Source organism: Apodemus sylvaticus, chromosome 22, assembly GCF_947179515.1.
Source record: "Apodemus sylvaticus chromosome 22, mApoSyl1.1, whole genome shotgun sequence".
In the NCBI taxonomy this organism is placed as follows: Eukaryota; Metazoa; Chordata; class Mammalia; order Rodentia; family Muridae; genus Apodemus; species Apodemus sylvaticus.
In genome coordinates, this window is record NC_067493.1 from 34,175,124 (window position 1) to 34,194,605 (window position 19,482).

The 19,482-nt window shown below is 50.6% G+C and overlaps 1 protein-coding gene across 1 annotated transcript; it reads right to left on the minus strand.

Moving 5' to 3' along the window:
* Positions 1–5,048: 5,048 nt before the first annotated feature.
* Positions 5,049–18,795, minus strand: Bcl7b (BAF chromatin remodeling complex subunit BCL7B). Its single transcript, XM_052168086.1, has 6 exons — positions 18,560–18,795; positions 15,702–15,777; positions 9,615–9,711; positions 6,456–6,626; positions 5,973–6,052; positions 5,049–5,728 (listed from the first exon to the last, which is right to left on the minus strand). The coding sequence occupies exons 1-6, from the start codon at positions 18,649–18,651 to the stop codon at positions 5,636–5,638; spliced, it is 609 nt and encodes a 202-aa protein (XP_052024046.1). The 5' UTR covers positions 18,652–18,795; the 3' UTR covers positions 5,049–5,635.
* Between the last annotated feature and the right edge of the window lie 687 nt (positions 18,796–19,482).

Consider the following 19,482-nt stretch of genomic DNA (forward strand, 5'->3'; position numbering starts at 1 on the left):
TTGAGTCCCAGTGCCCACATGATGGCTCACAACAGTCTGTAAATCCAATCCCAGGGGATTTGACACCCTCTTCTGGTCTCCTTGAGCACTGCACACATGTAGGGCACAGACACACACACACACACAGAGAGAAGTAAGATAATAGTAAAAGCTGGAGGAGAGTTGGTGATCTGACACTGGTGGCTAGAGATCAGAATCCCAGCACTGGGAAGGAGAGGCAACTAGGTCCTTGTCAGGCAGGACTATGGCCTGTCATAAAGACGGTAGGGTAGGGACAGGGAGCAAAAGAAGGAAAGGAGAAACCAAAGAAAAGGGGGAAAGGAAATGGCGGTTACTGGGCAGGGACAGAATCCTCCAGCACTGCCATCCTGGTTTTGTGAGACAGGGTCATGTCATGTAGCCGGGCCAGTCTCAAACCACAGGCATCCTCCTGCAGTCGCCTAGCCCAGCTGTACCCACCGCTCCTCTGCCTCAGACCGCTCCATCGCCTTCTGAAATGTTTCTCCTAATTGTTCTAAGCACACCCACCTGAAGTGGAAATTTAAGGGTTCTTTGGAAAGTCAGTTGTGTTGGATGGCATTTTGTTGTGAAGGAACATTTCACTGAAGCAGACATGCGAGAAAGGATGTTCTGCCTAAAGCAAGCATGTGAAAGGACCTGTGATGAAGGATTTTTCACTGATGACACACATGCATTGGTCCACCTTACATTTTGGAGTTGGGCTGCATTTGTCAGGACTCCATAGAGAGAAATGTACCAAAAACCTCAGAGGACTTGACAGTGACAGAGGCTCAGCTTTGCTGCTACGGTGAGCTGTGCAATGCCTGGTGGTATCCACTCTTCGCTGATCTTTGCTTCTCTGAGAGGGGCACAGCCGAGAACTTCTCCTGCTGAGTAGTGCTGAGGCTGAGGCCTGACTCTTCCTGCCAGGTCATGCCACCTGTTGCTGTCCAGACACTGCTGAACAGGACTGCTGGTATATCCATAAGATGTTCTGGAGTGGATTGAGCTGCTGCTGACCTGTGCCTGACAACACAGATGACAGTTGCTCCAAAGAACCATTTTTCTTTTTTTTAAATAGTTATTACATATATAGAGTTCTTCCTGCATATACACTTGCACGCCAGAATAGGGCATCAGATTCCATTACAGATGCTTGTGAGCCATCAAATGGTTGCTGGAAATCGAACTCAGAACCTCTGGAAGAGCAGCCAGTGAGTTAGTGATCTTAACCTCTGAGCCATCTCTCCAGCTCCCCAAAAGAACCATTTCTAAACAGGTCCACTTTCCTGGAATCCTTTTTTTCCACTACCCTGGATGGGCAGTGGGCTAGAAGGGAGGTTAAAGAGTTTAAGAACCATCATTGAAAATAGGGTTTGAGCCGGGCAGTGGTGGCACAGGCCTTTAATCCCAGCACTTGGGAGGCAGAAGCAGGCAGATTTCTGAGTTCAAGGCCAGCCTGGTCTACAGAGTGAGTTCCAGGACAGCCAGGGATACACAAAGAAACCCTGTCTCAAGAAAAAAAGAAAAGAAAAAGAAACTAGGGTTTGAGGAGCAGGAGAGATGGCTCAGCAGTTAAGAGCACTGTCTGTTAGTCCAGAGGTCCTGAGTTCAATTCCCAGCAACCACATGGTGGTTCACAACCATCTGTGATGGGATCTGATGCCCCCCTCTGGTGTATCTGAAGACGGCAACAATGTACTCACATACATAAAATAAATCTTAAAAAAAATAGGGTTTGAAAAATTAAAATTACACCCATCCTCTTTCTGTCAATTATTAGACCTTGATCAATGCCTAATATTAGCATGTATTGTTTATATGTAATTGTGTAATAATGAGTTCATCAAACATTTTCACACACACACACACACACACACACACAATTTCTTTTTGAGACAGGGTTTCTCTGCATTGCCCTGGCTATCCTGGAACTCACTCTATAGACCAGGCTGGCTTTGACCTCACAGATCCACCAGCCTCTTTCTCTGCCTCCTGACTTCTGGGATTCAGTGTGTGCCCCTACTGCCCTGGCTAGATTTATTCCTTTAGTTTTGGGGGGAGGCATGGGAGCTATTGCACAGGTGTGGAGGTCAGAGGTCAATTTGGCAGGGGTCTGTTGGGGACTAAACTCAGGTCCTCGGGTTTGACAAAGCTGTCCTGGAACTCACTCTGTAGACCAGGCTAGCTTCAGACTCAGAGATCCACCTGCCTCTGCCTCCCATGTACTGGGATTAAAGGCATGCACCACCACTATGGGGACCTGCTTTCACGTTTTGTTGTTTTTGTTATTATTTTGGTTTATTTTATTGTATTATTATGGGTTCTTTTTTGCTTCATGTTTTGTTGGTTTTGTTATTGTTATCTTTGGGTTTTGTTTTTTTTTTCCTTTTTGTTTTTCTGTGTGGGATATGATTGTGTGTGTGTGTGTGTGTGTGTGTGTGTGTGTGTGTGTGTAGAAAGAGAGAGCCGGGCACACAGCACACCTGTAATCCCAGCACTCTGGGAGGCAGAGGCAGGTGGATTTCTGAGTTTGAGGCCAGCCTGGTCTACAGAGTGAGTTCCAGGACAGCCAGGGATATACAGAGAAACTCTGTCTCGAGAAGTCAGAGAGAGAGAGAGAGAGAGAGAGAGAGAGAGAGAGAGAGAGAGAGAGAGAGAAGAGGGGGAAATGAGGTTCATGCCGGCTGCTAGCAGGAGCTTGCATGAGGGCTTATAGTTAACCTGCCTGACACCACAGCACTGAAAATACCTCTCCCAGCAATGTTGACTCTCCTAGATTCCCAGGGAGGGGCAGGGTCTTTGAGTCCCACTCCATGACAAAATGCTGATGAGCTTGGGCTTGAGAAGGTCTCAAAAGCCAGCCGCAGCTCAAGGCTTTGGATTTGTTTTTGAGGCAGGGTCTCTTTTAAACCAGGCTGGCCTCTGTCTTACTGTGTAGCTGAGAAAATGACTGTAAACCTCCCATCCTCTGGTCTCCCCACACAGAGGCTGGCTTACAGGTGTGTGCCACCCCATTTCTGCTCTTCAGGGGCTCTGTCTGGCTTGAGGCTTCTCGAATCGTAGGCAAGCTCTCCGCCAGCTGAGCTACACCCCCAGTGCAAGGCTGTTTTTCTCTTTTTCTTTGTAAGTCATAAATTTAGTATGATTACTCATTCCATGTAGGCTCTGTCCCATTTGAATAAACAATACTAAAGGACAGAAATTGAAGACAGCAGTCTCAGCATCCTCTACAGACCTCCTCCTGTGTCTTTCCCCGGCAGCAGTAGCTGGTTTCCTGCCAGGGAAAAGCTACAAAGCCAAGCCGAATCTTTGGTTATTATTTTATTTATTTTTGAGACAGAGTTTCATGATGTAGCCCTGGCTGTCCTGGAACTCACTTTGTAGACCAGGCTGGCCTCGAACCCACAGAGAACCACCTGTCTCTGCTTCTCTGGTGCTAGGATTAAAGGTGTGTGCCACTATGTCCAGCTAACTTTTACTATTTCTGCAAATGAGTGTTAGGCCTCATCCTATGACTGCACTACAGGTGTGCCATGCCCTCAGAGGCCAAAGCAGGTGTCAAAGCTCCTGGGACTAAAGTCACCCTTCATTGTTGGCATTCATGTGGGTCCTGGGAATCGAACCTGAGTCTGCTCTAAAAACTACTCTTAACTGCTGGACTGACATTTCCAGCAACTGTTTCTTTTGTGAGACAGCATCCTTTGGAATCCAGGCTGGCCTAAAGGATAACCCTAAGGTTTTTCTTTTTTTTTTTTTCTTTTTTTTTTTTTTTTTTTTTTGAGTCAGAGTGTAGCTCTGGCTGTCTTGGGACTATGTAGACCAGCCTTGAATTCACGGAAATCCTCCTGCCTCTACCTCCCAAGTGCTGGGATTAAAGGCATGTGACACCACGCTAGGGCTGACCCTGGTCTTCCTGCCTACCTATCTCCAGTGCTGCAAGTACACAAATGTGCCTTGTTGTAAGTGATGTGGTCAAGAGCACCCTGTGGGTGCTGGGAACTGAACTCAGGTCCTCTGCAAGAGCAGTACATGCTGCCTGTAACCACCAAGCAACCTCTTCTGCCTAGTAATGTGTATATAACTTATGTACATACATACATACATGTATTAGATCTTCATGTACAATGGCTGTTTACGTGCATGTCAGCGCATGTACCAGGGTTCATATGGAGGTCAGGTCACCTCAACTTCGGTCCTTACCTTCCACCATCTATTTGCTCACTCGTGTAGTCCAGGCTAGCTGGCCCTTGGGCTCCCAGGAAGTCTGTTTCTGCTTCCCATCTCGTGGGAGCACAGGGATAATGGACAGCACGCCTGTCAGGCCTTGGTGGGGCTGGATCTTGGGGCCTCAGTCTTCCCAGGTAAAATACTTTACCCGCTGCACCATTTCCTCAAGCCTATTTTCTGTGTCTATTTTCCTGAAACAGGATCTTCTCCTGAAACTGAGCCAGGCCTTGAACTCTAAGTAGGCCAGGCTGACCCAGACCTCCAGGTCCTCCTGCCTCAGGCTCCTGAGGGCTGGCATTCCAGGCCGCTATTGTACTTGGCTCTCACTCATTTCAAGGGCGGCCTTGAAACCATTTAGATCTGAAAGGGCATGGGTAGGGGGCAGCCATGATGACGTTACACCACTCACCCACCCAGCTCAGCTCCCAGAACCTCCAAAACCTTGTAGAAAGAAGCTGTCAGGTACTAATAAGACATATTTCAAATAGTTTAATTTTAAAAATACTCTATTCAGTGCTAAAATAGGTCTTCACTTGCTGTTACCCATTTCCATTTTCTTAAACTTTTCTTCTTTTCAGACAAAAAATAAAATCATAAAGTTTAATTAAACATGCAGATTTTAAAGAAAAGGGAACTTTCTAGAAAGTCTGAGCTGAAGGAGTACTGGGGGCAGGTACTGTGGTCAGAACCTCCAATCATGGCTGGGTTTTTCTGCAGTAGGAGGCAGGGATGATGGAATGAAACCGACAGGTGAGAACAGGAAGCTGTGTGTATGTGTGTGTACACACGCATGTGCGCGCGTGTGTGTGCACTGTAAGTGTGAGGAAGCGGAAGGTTCTGGCAGGCACAGGGCTGGGAGCAGCTGGGGCATCCAACAGAGGCAGGCCTGCCTCAGGGACAGGATGCGATCCATCCCCCACTGGTCTCCTGCCCACAGGTGGAGAAAGGCCCTCGGTCCTGGAAGAGCCTCTCCCCGGCCAGTCCCTCTTCCAGCAGCAGCCCGCAGGGCCTGGCCCTGTGGCAAGGTCCACACTCTACAGTCTCCACTCAATCCAAGGACTCCTAGGCACTCTTCTCTAAGGTGCCTTCCACACCTTTCTCCTCGTGGTGGCGCCAGCAGCTCCGTGCAGTGGTTCTGGAGGTGAGAAATGAACCCTGATGCTCTGGCCTACTTGGGGTGCAGAAAAGATGCGAGTGCTCCTCTGCTCAAGAGCAAGCAGACACAAGTGTCAGGAACAGGAAGATGGTGCGACGACCCCACGCCCTCCGTCAGCCTTCCAGCCCAGAGGGCTCCCACGCACAGGCTCTGGACCCTAGTGCTTGCCCGGACCCCAGCATCAGAGCTCGGCCAGACCAGAATGCAATAAATAGAGGCGGGGCCAGGAGGCGAGGGGCCGGGACGGTGCTAGCTCTCCGATGTGGTCTGCGGTACTACAGGCTGGTCCACACAGAATCGCTTCAAAGGCGGGGCACCAGAGTCCTCCTCTTCCTCAGTGGCCTGGAAGTAGCAGGGCAGGCATGATAAGCTGTCCCCAGCAGCCCTGCCCTTTCCCCACACTGCAGCCTGCAGCCTACCCTCTGCCTGCTCACAGGGGACCACACCCTGCTCCTATTTTAGAACCAGTGACCATTTCTCCAGCTACCGTCTCTACAGGTTACCACAGCAGAGCTGCGCTATCCACCCGATTCCTAGGGTCTTTCCTTCCCTTCCCTGGAGACAGGGAGGGGCGCTAGCCTCTTACCTGGGTCTCTGCTGGCACCGGTTCTTCCTTCGTGAGTGTAGGAGGCTCATCTGCAACTTCAGACGCAGGCAGCGAAGGCTCTGCAAGAGCAGCAGTGTCAGCCCAAGGTACAGCTGGCCTTGGCCTGGGCCTGGGCAGTCCCTGAGACTCAGATCAAGAGGACGCAGGCCCAGGAGTCATATGTGCAGCGTCTAGCAAGGAGCTACCGTCCCTCATGTGACATGAAGGAAGTGTGCCTGGCCACAGAGGGCCACCATCCCAGCATGGCAGACATGGGGAGGCAAAGCTCACCTGCCACTCTGAACACCACTCTTCCTAAGTCCCCCTGTTCTACATAAGAGAAGCGACTCATGGAAGGATCTAGAACAGCACATGGCCAACAGCAAGCACACATTATCCACACCAGAACAACTTCCACTGTGTGGCCAAACAGCAGAGGCTAACAGGGGCCAGAGATTCACAAAGGGCGCCTCCACCACTCACCCTCAAGGATCTCCTGGCCCAGGGTTGGGGGCTGGGAGTCATCCGTGCGGAAGTCTGAGGTGTGTGCTGGGCTCAGGGACTCACTCTGCTGGGGGCTGGGGCTGGAGTTGGTGCTGCTGTCCACCTTGAGTTGATAGACATCTGACACGGAACTCTGGTTGCTGTTCTCATCTGGAAACCAAGCGTAGTAAGGCGACAGCTGGCACCGTCCAAGGAGCTCAGAGAGCCACGGACACACTACTACTGTTGCACCTAAAGGGGGGCTGGGTGGGGTTCCCATGTCCTGGGAACTCTGCAGGTTGAAGCAGATTTGCTCTGAGACAGGTGTCACTATATAGACCAGGCTGGCCCCAACCTTACATTGATGGTCCTGGCTCTGCTTCCCCGGTCCTAATGAATCCGAACTCATTAGGAGCCCTTAAGCTTCCTGCCTTCGTCACCTCTAGAGCACCTGTTATAGTGTGGTGCTGAGGATGGGACCCAGGGCTTCCTGTGTGCTGCGTGAGCGCTCTAGAGACCAACTGAGCCATATTCTCAGCCCCAGCATCTTCTATTGACAATATATAGACCATGCAGCCAAAACGCATGATTGCACCGTTTCTAGCCCAGGAATGTGGAGCTCTGCTTATATAACCACGTTTCCACTGCCTACCAATTACAGCTCTGGCCCGGGAGCTCTGCACAGTGGGAGGCAGGGGTGCCATCTGTGCCTTCTCATGCATGCACGGATGAGGGTAGGTAGCAGCACGCGTCTGGACCTCAGGGTTCTTGAAGGAGGCTGTAGTGCCTGGAGGCGATCACCGCAGGCTCTCAGACACCTGACTGCCCCAAGGATGAGAGCCTACCACCTGGGGCTCTGTCTAAAGGCTTCAGGTCACCAAGTAAGTTAAAAGCTGAGACATCCACAGGTCTGTCCCTTCCCCTCCCCCGTCGCCTCCTGCAGGCACCAGTTCATCGCTTGCACTGGTTCCTTCCTCTGGTGCCTCAGTTCAGACCTCCTTGTCCATGGCCTAGCCTGTTGTGACAGCCTTGAATCTCTCCTGGCCTTACACTACAGAGGGAACACTCCAGCCCACACGTGGCTCCTACGGAGGGCAGTGCTCTGTGCCCTGCACTGCTTACGGCAGACGGAGATACTCTGGCTCTCGGGCCACAGTCTGCCATTCTCTGACCTTGCCCTGGCTCCAACAGCTAGGAGCTGACAGCCTGTTTCTCAGAACAAACTGGGTCTATGACTTCCCTTCCCAGGTTCCTGCAAAGCTCCTACAGTTTGCAACACTCTGTGACAGTATCAGTTGCTCGGTGGAGGCTTGGAGTTCACCAGGGTGGAAAGGCCCACCCCGGGAGTTCTGATGCTTCTACTGGCCCTGGGCACACACTGGTCACCCTGTCACACTCTAGGCAGTCCGTGCCATGCCTTCTCCCAGAAAGGCCAGTGCCCACCAGCCACAGGGAATACAAACAACAAGGAGGAGCTGGTGCCCAGACTGATGCCTCCTGTCTCCTGGAGCCTTCTGATGACTGAACAACCTTCCCCATGTTCTCGGTCCTCCATGACACCGACTTTGATAGGGAAGGAAGGGGCAAGCAGGGACAACCTCGTGCTAGGGGCTGCTGCATATGGTTCCTAACACACAGTGGAAGATCACGTCGGTCTTCCCTCTTTCTAGGACTACTATCCTTCACACTAAAATGAAAGTGGCTTTTGGTTTTTGGTGTGTGTGTGTGTGTGTGTGTGTGTGTGTGTGTGTGTGTGTGTGTGTGTGAAAGCTAAACTGATTGAGGCCAGGTGGCACAGACTTGTAACAGACTTCCTTGGGAGGCTGAGCAGGAGGAGGTCAGCCAGCGGGACCTACCAGAGATCCTATCTCAAAATTAAACATAGCAGGGCCTCAGGCACCGCTCAGAGGCATGGCCCTACAGCATTTGCAAGGCTGTAAATTCAATCCCAAATTCTGCCTAAAGGAACAAAGAAAAAGCAGCCACGTGTCCACACTTGTGCACTCGCCCTGGAGTGTAAGAGTGAAGTGGGGCCGCCGGCTTGTAGCACACACAGGCTGACCCAGGGTGAAAACGAAGATCGATGTGGGACTGCCTTCTGAGCACAGTGCAAGCCAGCTAGCAAGTGAGCAGGCTGGGTGAGGGAGCGGCATTTCTCAACCTTCCTGTCGCTCAGGCCGCTCAGGCCTTAATACCCAAACCAAAAACAATTATTTTTGTTTCTACTTCATAAATTTAATCTTGCTACTGTTATGAATCACGGTGCAAATACCCGTGTTTTCTGACGGTCTAGGTGACCCGTCAAGCGGTCATTGACCCCAAAGGGTGGTACTATGGGTGCAGGGGTCTCTCAGGCTGTCTGTCTCAGGAAGCAGCGACCTCGCCTGAGGACAGCCTACTCAAACGGGGCTTGAAGCCCCTAAATACCCACCAGGATTCAGGGGAAGCCTGTGCGCTGACACCAGAGCTACTGCACAGCGCTTGAGGCAGTTTTCCAGAGAGGAGCTTGCTGCTGGGCTACAGATGCCAGCCAAGCAAAGTCTTCTTTTTCCTTTTCTGGTTTTCCTTTTCGCAATACATATATTTTTATTTTTCATTACGTATGTGTGTGTGTTTGTGTGTATGTACTGTGAGTGGTCAGTAGAGGTGCCTGAAGAGACCAGAGAGGAGGTCAGCTCCCTATGTCCTACTCTTAACCACTGATCCGCCTAGGGGTTTTTGTTTGTTTGTTTGTTTGTTTTTGCTTGTTTGTTTTGTTTTGTTTGAGCATGGTTTCTAGATGTGAGCCTCAAGCTCAGAGCTCCACCAGCTTCTGCCTCCCGAGTGCTGGGGTTAGAGGCCTGCGCCACCACACCTGGCTCCCAGGTGTGTTCTTACCCCTGTGACATCCTTGAATTATTCTGTTTTTTAGATTTATTGCTTGTGGGTAAGGTTTTGCCTGTGTCTTCACATGTGCCCCACTTCTTCCTGGTGCCCCTGGAACGCGGAAGGAATCCGATGCCCTGATCCTGGAGTCAGGGACGCATGAGCAACCACGTGGATGCTGAAAACCGAACCCGGGTCCTTGTGAGAGCAACAGGTGCTCTTAAGCACTGAGCTATCCCTCTGGCCCCCCGAGTTTTCTATTCTCTGAAGGGAAGACATGCATAATCAACTCACCCTGGAATTCAAGGAGGAGGGAGGAATTGGCTGAGGCGTCAGAGGGAAAGCCATTAGGTTCCCGGGCCGCTGTGTTATTCGATTTTGATTTTTCTTTCTATAAAAGGAAAAGAAAGAAATCTGATACCGGTAAGCAGGACTCTTAAGGAGGACAAGGGGAGCTGCTATTTGAGAGCCCTCAGAGGTCTGAACAGAAGTAATGGGGGAACTGGGAACTCACAAGGCAGAGGAGGAAGAAGACCCAGTAACTACTGCTTCCTCTCTACCCAGCCTCTCTAGCAGCAGCGTGGAGCAGCTGAGCAATGGGAGAGGCAGGTACCACAGCTCCAGGTTCTTCTCTGCCCTAACTACAACAGTCAGCACTCAACCCAGCCCCATCTAAAATCCAGGTGTACACACACACACACACACACACACACACACACACACGCATACTAGGATGTAGTTCAGTGGTAGAGTGCTTGTGTAGCATTCGTGGTGTCCTGGGGTCACATCCCCAGCACTGTATGAAGTAGGTCGTAATGGTGCCTGACTGTAATCCTGGGACCTGGGAGGCAAAAGGCCTGGAAGTTTAAGGTCACCCTTGGATGTGCGCGCATATATATGTACATGTGTATACAGCAAGTTAGCGGCCAGCCTGGACTCCATAGGACCGCCTTAATAGATAAACAAGCCCCAAAATCAAAGACCCCAAACAAAACAAAACAAAGAACCAACTAGGCTGGACAGACAGATCAGCAGTTAAGAACACTGGCTGCTCTCCCACAGGACCTAGATTCTGCACCCACACAGCAGCTCACAAACATCTGTAACTCCATTTCCAGGGGATCTGATGGCCTTTTTGAGCCTCTGCGGGCACCAGGCATGCATGTGGTACACAGACACACACACAGTCAGAACACCCACGCCCAAATTAAAAGAATTAAACAAACAAAAAGGCCCACAAGAGCTAAACACCCAATTCAATAAGCTAGAAGAGCAGAAGAAAAAGAAGGAAGCAGAGCAAAAACAACCCAGAGACTGATAAACATCACAATAGCTCTTTACGCAGGTTTCAGAAGCAACAAAATTGCCTAGTGTGGAACAGTCACAAATGCCTCAAAAATGAATGAAAGACACAGTAAGCATACACATGTTTTTGTTTGTTTGATTGGTTGGTTTTTTGAGACCGTTCTACTGTGTAGTCTGGCTAGAACTCTCCTCCATGTGGTGATTTGAATGAGAGCGGTCTCTTCAGGTTTCTATGTCTCGATACCTGGCTTCCAAGAGAAGGATTAGGAGACGTGGCCTTGATGGAGGAGGTACAGGATAGTTTCAGGTCCTGTCATTTGTGAAGAGGGAATCTTAATTGAGAAAATGTCCCCATCAGGGTGGCCTGTGGGCATGAGGGGGCTACCCCTGGGCTGGTGGTCCTGCGTGCTATGAGAAGGCAGGCTGAGCAAGGCAGGAAGCTGCACTCCTCAGCCTCTGCTGAGGTTTCTGCCTCCAGGCTCCTGTCTTGAGACCCTGCCCTGATCTAGCTGCAGGTTGACAAGAATGACCTGCTAGAACCCGAGCGGTTGACCTTTCCCGCCCCAAGCTGCTTAGGGTCAAGGTCTTTATCACATCAATTAAAACTCAAAGATAGAGGAGGTGGGGGTGGGCTCTGAGTTTTCAGAAGACTCCCACCAGTCCCAGGGTACTCCCAGCCTCCACAGAGTGAGCTCTCAGCTGTCCCCCACCTCCACTCCTTAGCTCTGCCATCGCTGTAGACTCTCAAAGAACCCCCTGGAACTAAAGCCCTGTTAAACTCCTTCTGTTTAAAGTTGCCTAGGTCATCTACCTCATCACAGCAACAGGAAAATAAGGCACGAGGTAAACCAGGAGGGCCTAGAGGCCTCTGGAGTGCTGAGATTAAAGGTGTACAGTGCCATGCCCAGCCTGTGTGACAGATTTTAAAACAAAAGAATCCTGCAAAAACCCTCCAGACCACCCCCCTTGAACCTCAGGAGCAGAGGGCCGCAAATGGTTCAGGTCCCAAGTCGCCATGGAAACCTGAAGGTGAACACTACAGGGGTCAACCACCCATGGCAGCCAGAGGGGCTGGCCCCACCAGTGCATACTTGTGGGGACTGAGGAGAAGGGGTAAGCCAGCACTGTCCCCAGTAAGGAGCCAGGACAAATATCCATCTGCCTGGAAATGATGGAAATGGAGCCCTACTTCATACACGTCTGCCCTGCCTCAGGTGTCTTATAAATGAAAAGACTTGGGCTGAGCACTGACTGCTCTTCTAGAGGTCCTGAGTTCAAATCCCAGCAACCACATGGTGGCTCACAACCATCCATAATGAGATCTGACGCCCTCTTCTGGGGTGTCAAGACAGTTACCGTGTACTTACATATAAATAAATAAATCTTTAAAATAAATGTGAAGACAACAGTCAGTGTATAGATGGAAGAGCATCTCTAGGGCCTCAAAGGCCACATTCCTCTGTCCCCTTCATTATGGGGACGAGAGTACTACCGCCAACCTGATTGCCCTCCATCTGTAGCCCAGCGGGCTGTGGACCTGTGTTCTCCCTCTCCTGCCTCCGAGCACAGCTGGGCCTGCATGCTGTGGCACTCACTACCAGGCCCAACTAGTGATGGGACACTGTGAAGGCCAGGGTCCAAGCTCACGAGCCTTCAGTCGCTGGGATTGAGTGTGCACCACCACACTCAGCAGGAAAACGGCCTTCAGCCTTCATTGAAACGCACCAAGTATATTTTCAAGAATTTTGGGGTTTTTTTTTGGTTTTTTTTTTCCCCAAGACAGGGTTTCTCTGTGTAGCCCTGGCTGTCCAGGAACTCACTCAGTAGACCCGGCTGGCCTTAAACTCCTGGAAATCCGCATGCCTCTGCCTCCCAGAGGGCTGGGATTACAACCGCGCACGGCCAAGAATTTATTTTTATCTTTGTCAAATTTGAACACTTTACCTGGGCCCTGCAGCTCACACCTGTGATCCTAGCATTCTGAAGGCTAGAGAAGAGGCATGTACAAGTCCAGGGACAGCCTAAGCTACACAGTGAGATTCTGTTGCAAAAATCCCCAAAATGAATAAATAAAATGAAACACTTCGATTACTCTGGACCCTACAGAATATGTTTTAAAAACAAGTTACAAAGGAAAGACCCACAGCGGCTAAATGGATGGTAAGCAGAATGAAGGAAAATCCCAAGCATGGTGGTGCACGCCTGTGAATCAGCCCTTAGAAGGTAAAGGGAAGAGGGTCAGAAGGCCAAGGCTATCTATCCTCTGCTATACAGTAGGTCTGAGACAGCCTGAGTTACATGAAACCCTACCTCAAAAAAGTAAACAACTTAGTGACAAATAGCAACTTGGGCATGCATACACTTTCCTGTTTCCCTGGTTTATGTGGTTGTTTTGTGTTTTGTTTTTTTGAGACACAGTTTCTCTGTGTAGCCCTGGCTGTTCCGCACTTGCAGACCAGACTGGCCTTGAACTCACAGATAATCACCAGAGTCTGCTGGGAATAAGGCAGGTGGCAACTTCCATGCCCTAAGGCACACACCATTATTCCCAGTACTCAGGAAACAGACGCTGGAGAATCTCAGTGAGTACAGGGTCCACTAAATCTACACAGCAAACTCCAGAGCATTCGGGGCTACCCAGAGAGACCGTGACTCACAACCCCCTACCCCTACAAAGAAAAAATGTAAAGAAAAAATAGATAAGAAGAAATAATAAATTCTATAGTACAAGGAAAAGGAAAAACAGAACCAAAGACAACATGGATGGGTATCAAAAATATAAAACTGAGCAAAACAAGAAACAAACAAAAATCACAACAAAGCAAAACCAAGACACAACAACAGACACATCATGATTCTCTTTTCAGGTTTTCAGTTTTTATTTTCTGTGTCCGGTGCACGGCCTGCAGAAACCAGCTGCACCACATGTCTACCTGGTGCCAGCAGAGGCCACCACAGGGCACCAGATCTCCTGGAACTGGAGTTACAGACGGTTGTGGTTGTGAGCCACCATGTGGGGCTGGGAACTGAACTCAGGTCCTCCGGAAAAGCGTCCACTGCTCAAAACTGCTGAGCCATCTCCAGCCCTACGATTCGCTTGTATAAAGTTCAAAATCCCTAAAAATGATCAGAGTGGTGGTAAGAAATATATAAGAGAGCGTCCACTCCTGGAGAGGAGGGCAGACTGGCCCGGGGTCTTCAGGACCCTAGTGTTTCCAACCTACTCAGCCAAGACAGGACTCGCTGAGCAGCCCAGGCCGGCTCAGACTCCCCGCTCCCACTTCAGCCTCCCGAGAGCTGGGATTGCATGCACGCATCCCCACCCAGCTAGGCCTAGGTGTGTGTGCCAAGGACACTGGTGGACAGTTATCGGACTGCTGAGTTCTGTTTTGATTAGGTTTCTATAGATATATAAATACTTTTTTCTATCAGTGCAAAAGGAGTAATCTAGAGCCTCAAGCATCAGGCAAAAGATAGACCACAGAGCCACACCCGCCCCAGCTTTCTTATATATATATTTTAAAGGTTCATTTACACATATGTCTTGCTTGCATGAATGCCTGTGCACCATGTGCATGCCTGACAGAGGATCCCTGGAACTGGAGTCGCAGGCAGTTTGTGAGCCGCCATGTGGGTGGCGGGAACCAAACCAAGCTGCTCTGCACGAGCAGTGAGTACCAGAGCCATCTCTCCAGCGCCTTATCGTATAGTTTTAATGAACTATTATGTGTGCACAATGGGGGAGGGGCACATGCCTACCTGAGCCATCTCTCCAGCGCATTATCGTATAGTTTTAAATGAACTATTATGTGTGCACAATGGGGGAGGGGCACATGACTGGCACACAGGTGGCAATTAAAGAATAAAGCTCCCTCCCCCTTCACATGGGTTCCGAGTATTGAAATGAGGTTGCTAGGCAAACGCAGCAAGCAACCGTCAGCACGGACTGACAGGGGCAATCCCAGTGCTCAGGAGGAGAGGGGAGGGTGGGGAGTTGGGAACTAACATAGGCTACACCCCCTTCTGAGTCTGTGCAGTGCTGCCCAGAAGGTAGTCTAAGGAGGAGGCTGGAGGCTGGAGGCTGGCCCAGGGGCTCAGCACACTGGCTGCTTTTCTGGAGGACTTATGCTGGAACCCAGCACACATACAGCAGCTCGTATCTGTCTGTAATTCTAGCTCCACGGGATCTGATATGTATTTCTGGCCTCTGTAGGCAAAACACCCATGCCCATAAGGTAAAAGTGCTGGAGAGATGGGTCAGCAGGTAAAGAGGGTTTACAGCTCTTTCTGAGGATCTGGATTTGATTTCCAGTACCTAGATGGTGACTCAGCCATCCATGACTCCAGTTCCGAGGGATCTGAAGCCCTCTTCCCACCTTCCTGGGCATCGGGCATGAATACAGTACACTTGTACACATGCAGGCAGAACAGCCATGATGAAAAGGGGAAAAAAAAAAAAACCTATGCAAGAAAAACACAGGCGTTTGGTTTCTGACCCCGGACAGGGGACTGAGGTGAACGAACATTTTACTCAAGGCAGGGCTCGAGGTTCTCCCAGCATCCCTCAGTCCCTACCTGGCACACCCAGCCCAGGGGCTGGGCTGCCCTTCCCCAGAGGGTCTTCCCTGTAGAATCCAGACTTTTTGCTCATTCTCTCTTTCTCTTTCCCTCCCTCCGCTGTCTCTCTGTGAGCCCGTTCTTCCTCTCTTTCTCCCCGCTCTTCTCTCTCCCCATGGTGGCTTCCCTGGCCTCCGTCCTTGGGTCCAATGAATTCCCCTGAGAGCAGCTTCCCAATAAACCTGCCAATATATCATCTAATCTAGCTGGAGTTGGCTCACTTCACCATCAGAGAAATAACCTATCAGCAGTTATGGGCGTAAGCTGCCATCTAACTAGAGAGAAGAATGGAGCAAAGAGCAGAGGCGGCCTCGCCTTAGAGCCATGGCGGCCTGCCTTGCACAGTCTGCACCTAGAGGGCCTGAGGGCGGCTCAGAGAAATAAACCCCTTTATAATTAAAAAAGGCAAGAAATGGAAACTAAGAAAACGCTATCTTTAACTGTTGCCCCACCACTTACCTCCTTGCTATCTGTCACAGGCACCCATTTGAATATCCTCAGGGATGTGTCACCCACAGTCACCCATTTCTTCTCCCTAGAAGATGAGCATTAAATTAGGATTAGTAATAATAGCACATTTCAGGCTGGACAGATGGCTCAGTGGTTAAGAGCACCAACTGCTCTTCCAAAGGTCCTGAGTTCAAATCCCAGCAACCACATGGTGGTTCACAACATTCCATAATTAGATCTGACACCATCTTCTGGTGTGTCTGAAGACAGCTACAGTGTACTTATTTATAATAATAAATAAATATTTGGGCTGGAGAGAGCAAGGACTAAATGAGCAGGGTTGACTGGGGTGAGCAGAGGTCCTAAATCCAATTCCCAACAACCACATCAAGGTACACAACCGTCTGTACGGCTACAGCATACTCATATACACCTTTAAAAACAAATAAAGCACATTTCGCGTTTGTTCATTAACTATGCTTTCTGCATCTCAACAGATCGTTCCTTGGATCTGGAATGCCTTCTACACTTCTCTATCACATTAAACCTGAAGGGAGGTTTGGATAAGAGGAAGTAACCAGAGTCTGGTTGAAAGCCAGGAGTGGGGAGTGGGCGGCTCTCACTTGCATGTTTGTAATTTATACTTGGAGGTTGCGGCAGGAGGGCTGCCACAAACTGGGGGCAGAGGACGGCATGAAAGGCACTGAAGTGACTCAGTCTTAACAGGCTTATAGGCACAGGTCCTGACTTTGGTCCCCAGCAGACGGAAGTCATTGAGGGTCACGGGGAGCACCCCAAGTCTCTCCGGGCTGCCTTTGCTCATCTTCCAAGTAGGGGTCCCTCCAAAGGAAGGACAATCACAGGAAAGGGACAGGTGCAGGCTGGGTAGCCAAGTATTAGCGGAGAACAACTGTGGCTTTATAGCTGCCTTTGAGTCTCCTGCCTGGAACTACAACAGTGGGAGGAGGCACTAGTCTAACCTGGCCAAGGCTATGGGCTCCACCCCTCCCTCCACACTCCTGCCTCCTGAAGTAGAAATGGCAGATTTACCACCCTACTAGCAAAGCAAGAAAAAGCTGGGTGACTTTTACTCAAGAGCACTGTGAGCCAAACTATAAAGGCCTCCCATGTACCTAAATCCAACTGAACCAGGTGTCCTCAACTCATTCAGTGTGTGTGTGTGTGTGTGTGTGTGTGTGTGTGTGGCCAGGGAAGGGACTAGGGATGGAATCCAGGGCTTTAGCTCTGCTAGGCAAGTGCTTTACCACCAAGTATGTCCCTACTTACTCAAAATGCTTGTTTGGTGTTTTTTGTTCAGTGGAAGAGACTGGCCTTAAGACTTGTGATCCTCCTGCCTCAGCTTCCTGAGTAGCTGAGCTCACAGGCCTAAGGCATTTGGTCCATTTCACTATGTTGCTTATGCCTGAAGCCCTTAGATTCCTGTGTTCTTCCTTGAGTAGCTAGGGGACTAGAGGCCTGTTTTGCTGCAGTGTTAGTCATTTTTGACTTAAGAAATCAAACACAGGGCGAGGGTATATACATAGTTCAGTGCTAGAGAAATCACCTCGCTTGAGCAAGGCTATGGACGCTACCCTCAGAATTAGGGAATGGGAGCTGGTTCAAGTAGGATGTCTTGCAGTTCACCGTAACATAATTAAGGAAAATTTTATGAAGGTGACCTTCGCTAGAATTTCAAAATGTGTCTCTGAGGAACCAACATTGAAATTTCTTCTGAGCATTTTATTATTTTTATGTGTGTCTGTGCATCACACACATGCTGTGCCCACGGGTGCCAGAGGACATGGGATCCCATGGGACTGGAGTAGTTGTTCGTTTGCTGCCATGGGGTGGCAGGAAGTGAATGCAGGTCCTCTGCAAGAGCAGCCAGGTGCTTTTGACCATTGAGCACATGTTTCTAGTGTCTGTACTTTTCCTTAACAGTAAAAAACAAAAGAGGGTGGAGAGACTTGATAATTACACAGGAACAGAGGAATGCCCTAAGATGTGGACGCTTTCCCAGCACTTGGGAAGCACAGACAGGTGGGTCTTTGAGAGTTCAAGGCCAGCCTGGCCTACAGTGAGTTCTAGGACAGTCAAAAGAACTTGAGACACTGATTCAAAAACAAAGAAAAAAACACTCTAGCGGCTTCTTAGTCACTGAGCAAACTGAGGCAAGAGGATCTCTGCAAGCCTAAAGCCAGCCTGCAGGTACTCGGGGAGATCCGTCAAAAAAAAACAGTAACGAAATTACAAATCATTAAGTGAGGGGAATGGCTCAAAGATTTGTTTCAGAACAGTTTAATGCTATGAGATCATGACCTAGATTGTTCGTTAAATCTGGGTTTGCAATAAACATTTGCAGGGACGGGGTCCCTTGGGAGCCAAGAGCAAGCGTACGGAGAGGGGGCTGGCTGAGGGCCCCAGATCTACGGATCTGTAGTGCCGTGTTTACAGACTTCGACCACTTATATCGCATTAAGACTTGGCAACAACGGACATCACCGGACAGTTGTGATGCGCAGGAGCGGAAACCGAACCGGGAGCAGCAAAGTAGCATTTCCGCGAGGTCCCCGCCGGAAGTGCAACTGCGCAGCGCCAGGCCCCGCCCCAGGCAGAGCGGCCGGAAACGACTAATGACAGCTAGTGGGAGGGGCTGTGAGCCGACTGTCCTTCTGATTGGCTAGTGTGAACGCGGACTCTGACTTCACGCCGAAACCGGCGCGCCCTGCTTTCGCTTTTTTGCTCCGGCCCCCTCCCCCCAAAGGGCTGGCTTCTTGGTTCCCACCCTGCCTGTACGTGTCTGCCGATCCTCCGCGCCGGGCTTCCCGCAACCCCACGTCAGCAACCCCTCCGCTCCCGCCCCTCACCATTTCCGCACTTTCTCGATGGCCGCCATCACCTTCTTGATGTCATCTTTGGCCCGGCTACGGGTCTCGGCCCGGACCGAACGGCCCGACATGGCGGCGGCGGGGAGTGGCTGGGGGCCGGGACACTGCTCCCAAGACGCGGGATATCACGCACCTCACGCGTCGCCGTCCACCCGCTGCCACCGCAGCACGTCACCGCGGCCGTCGCCCCCCCTCCGTGCGCGCGTGCGCGAGGGAGCGCGCGCACCTGCCCGCCCCTTGGGCCCTTGAGGCCTCAGCGCGCTTGCGCACCCTCCCGGGGGCGTCCCTGCTGTGCGCCTCCAGAGACCCTTAGCCTTCTCCCTGGCAGGCAGAACCTAGTGTCGCCCGCACGTGATGTGTGCTAGGCGAGGCTGCGATGGTGGTGGTGGTGATGGGATGAGATTTCGAAGTCATCGCTTTCCCTATCTGCTGCTTCAATGGACTTTACTTATTTAGCATGCCCGGGAATTTGCTATGCTGTAGACCTGGACAAGTTTGAATTGAGAACCACCTGATTCTGCCTCTCTGGTGTTGTGTACCACCGCGTTTGACCTGGAAATTTTATTTCATTTTGCTTTTCCGAGACTGGGTTTCTTTCTCTGTGTAGGCCTGGCTGTCCTGCAACTCTCTTTGTAGACCAGGCTGGCCTTGAACTCAGAGATCTGCCTGCCTCCGCCTCCTGAGTGCTGGGATCTAAGGGATGAGGCACCGCACCCACTGGAAACATATTGTTTGTTTGTTTGTTTTTTGGATTTGGTTTTTTTTTCGAGACAGGGTTTCTCTGTGTAGCCCTGGCTGTCCTGGAACTCACTCTGTAGACCAGTCTGGTCTCGAACTCATAAATCTGCCTGCCTCGGCCTCCCAGAGTGCTGGGATTAAAGGCATGCATCATCACCGCCCGG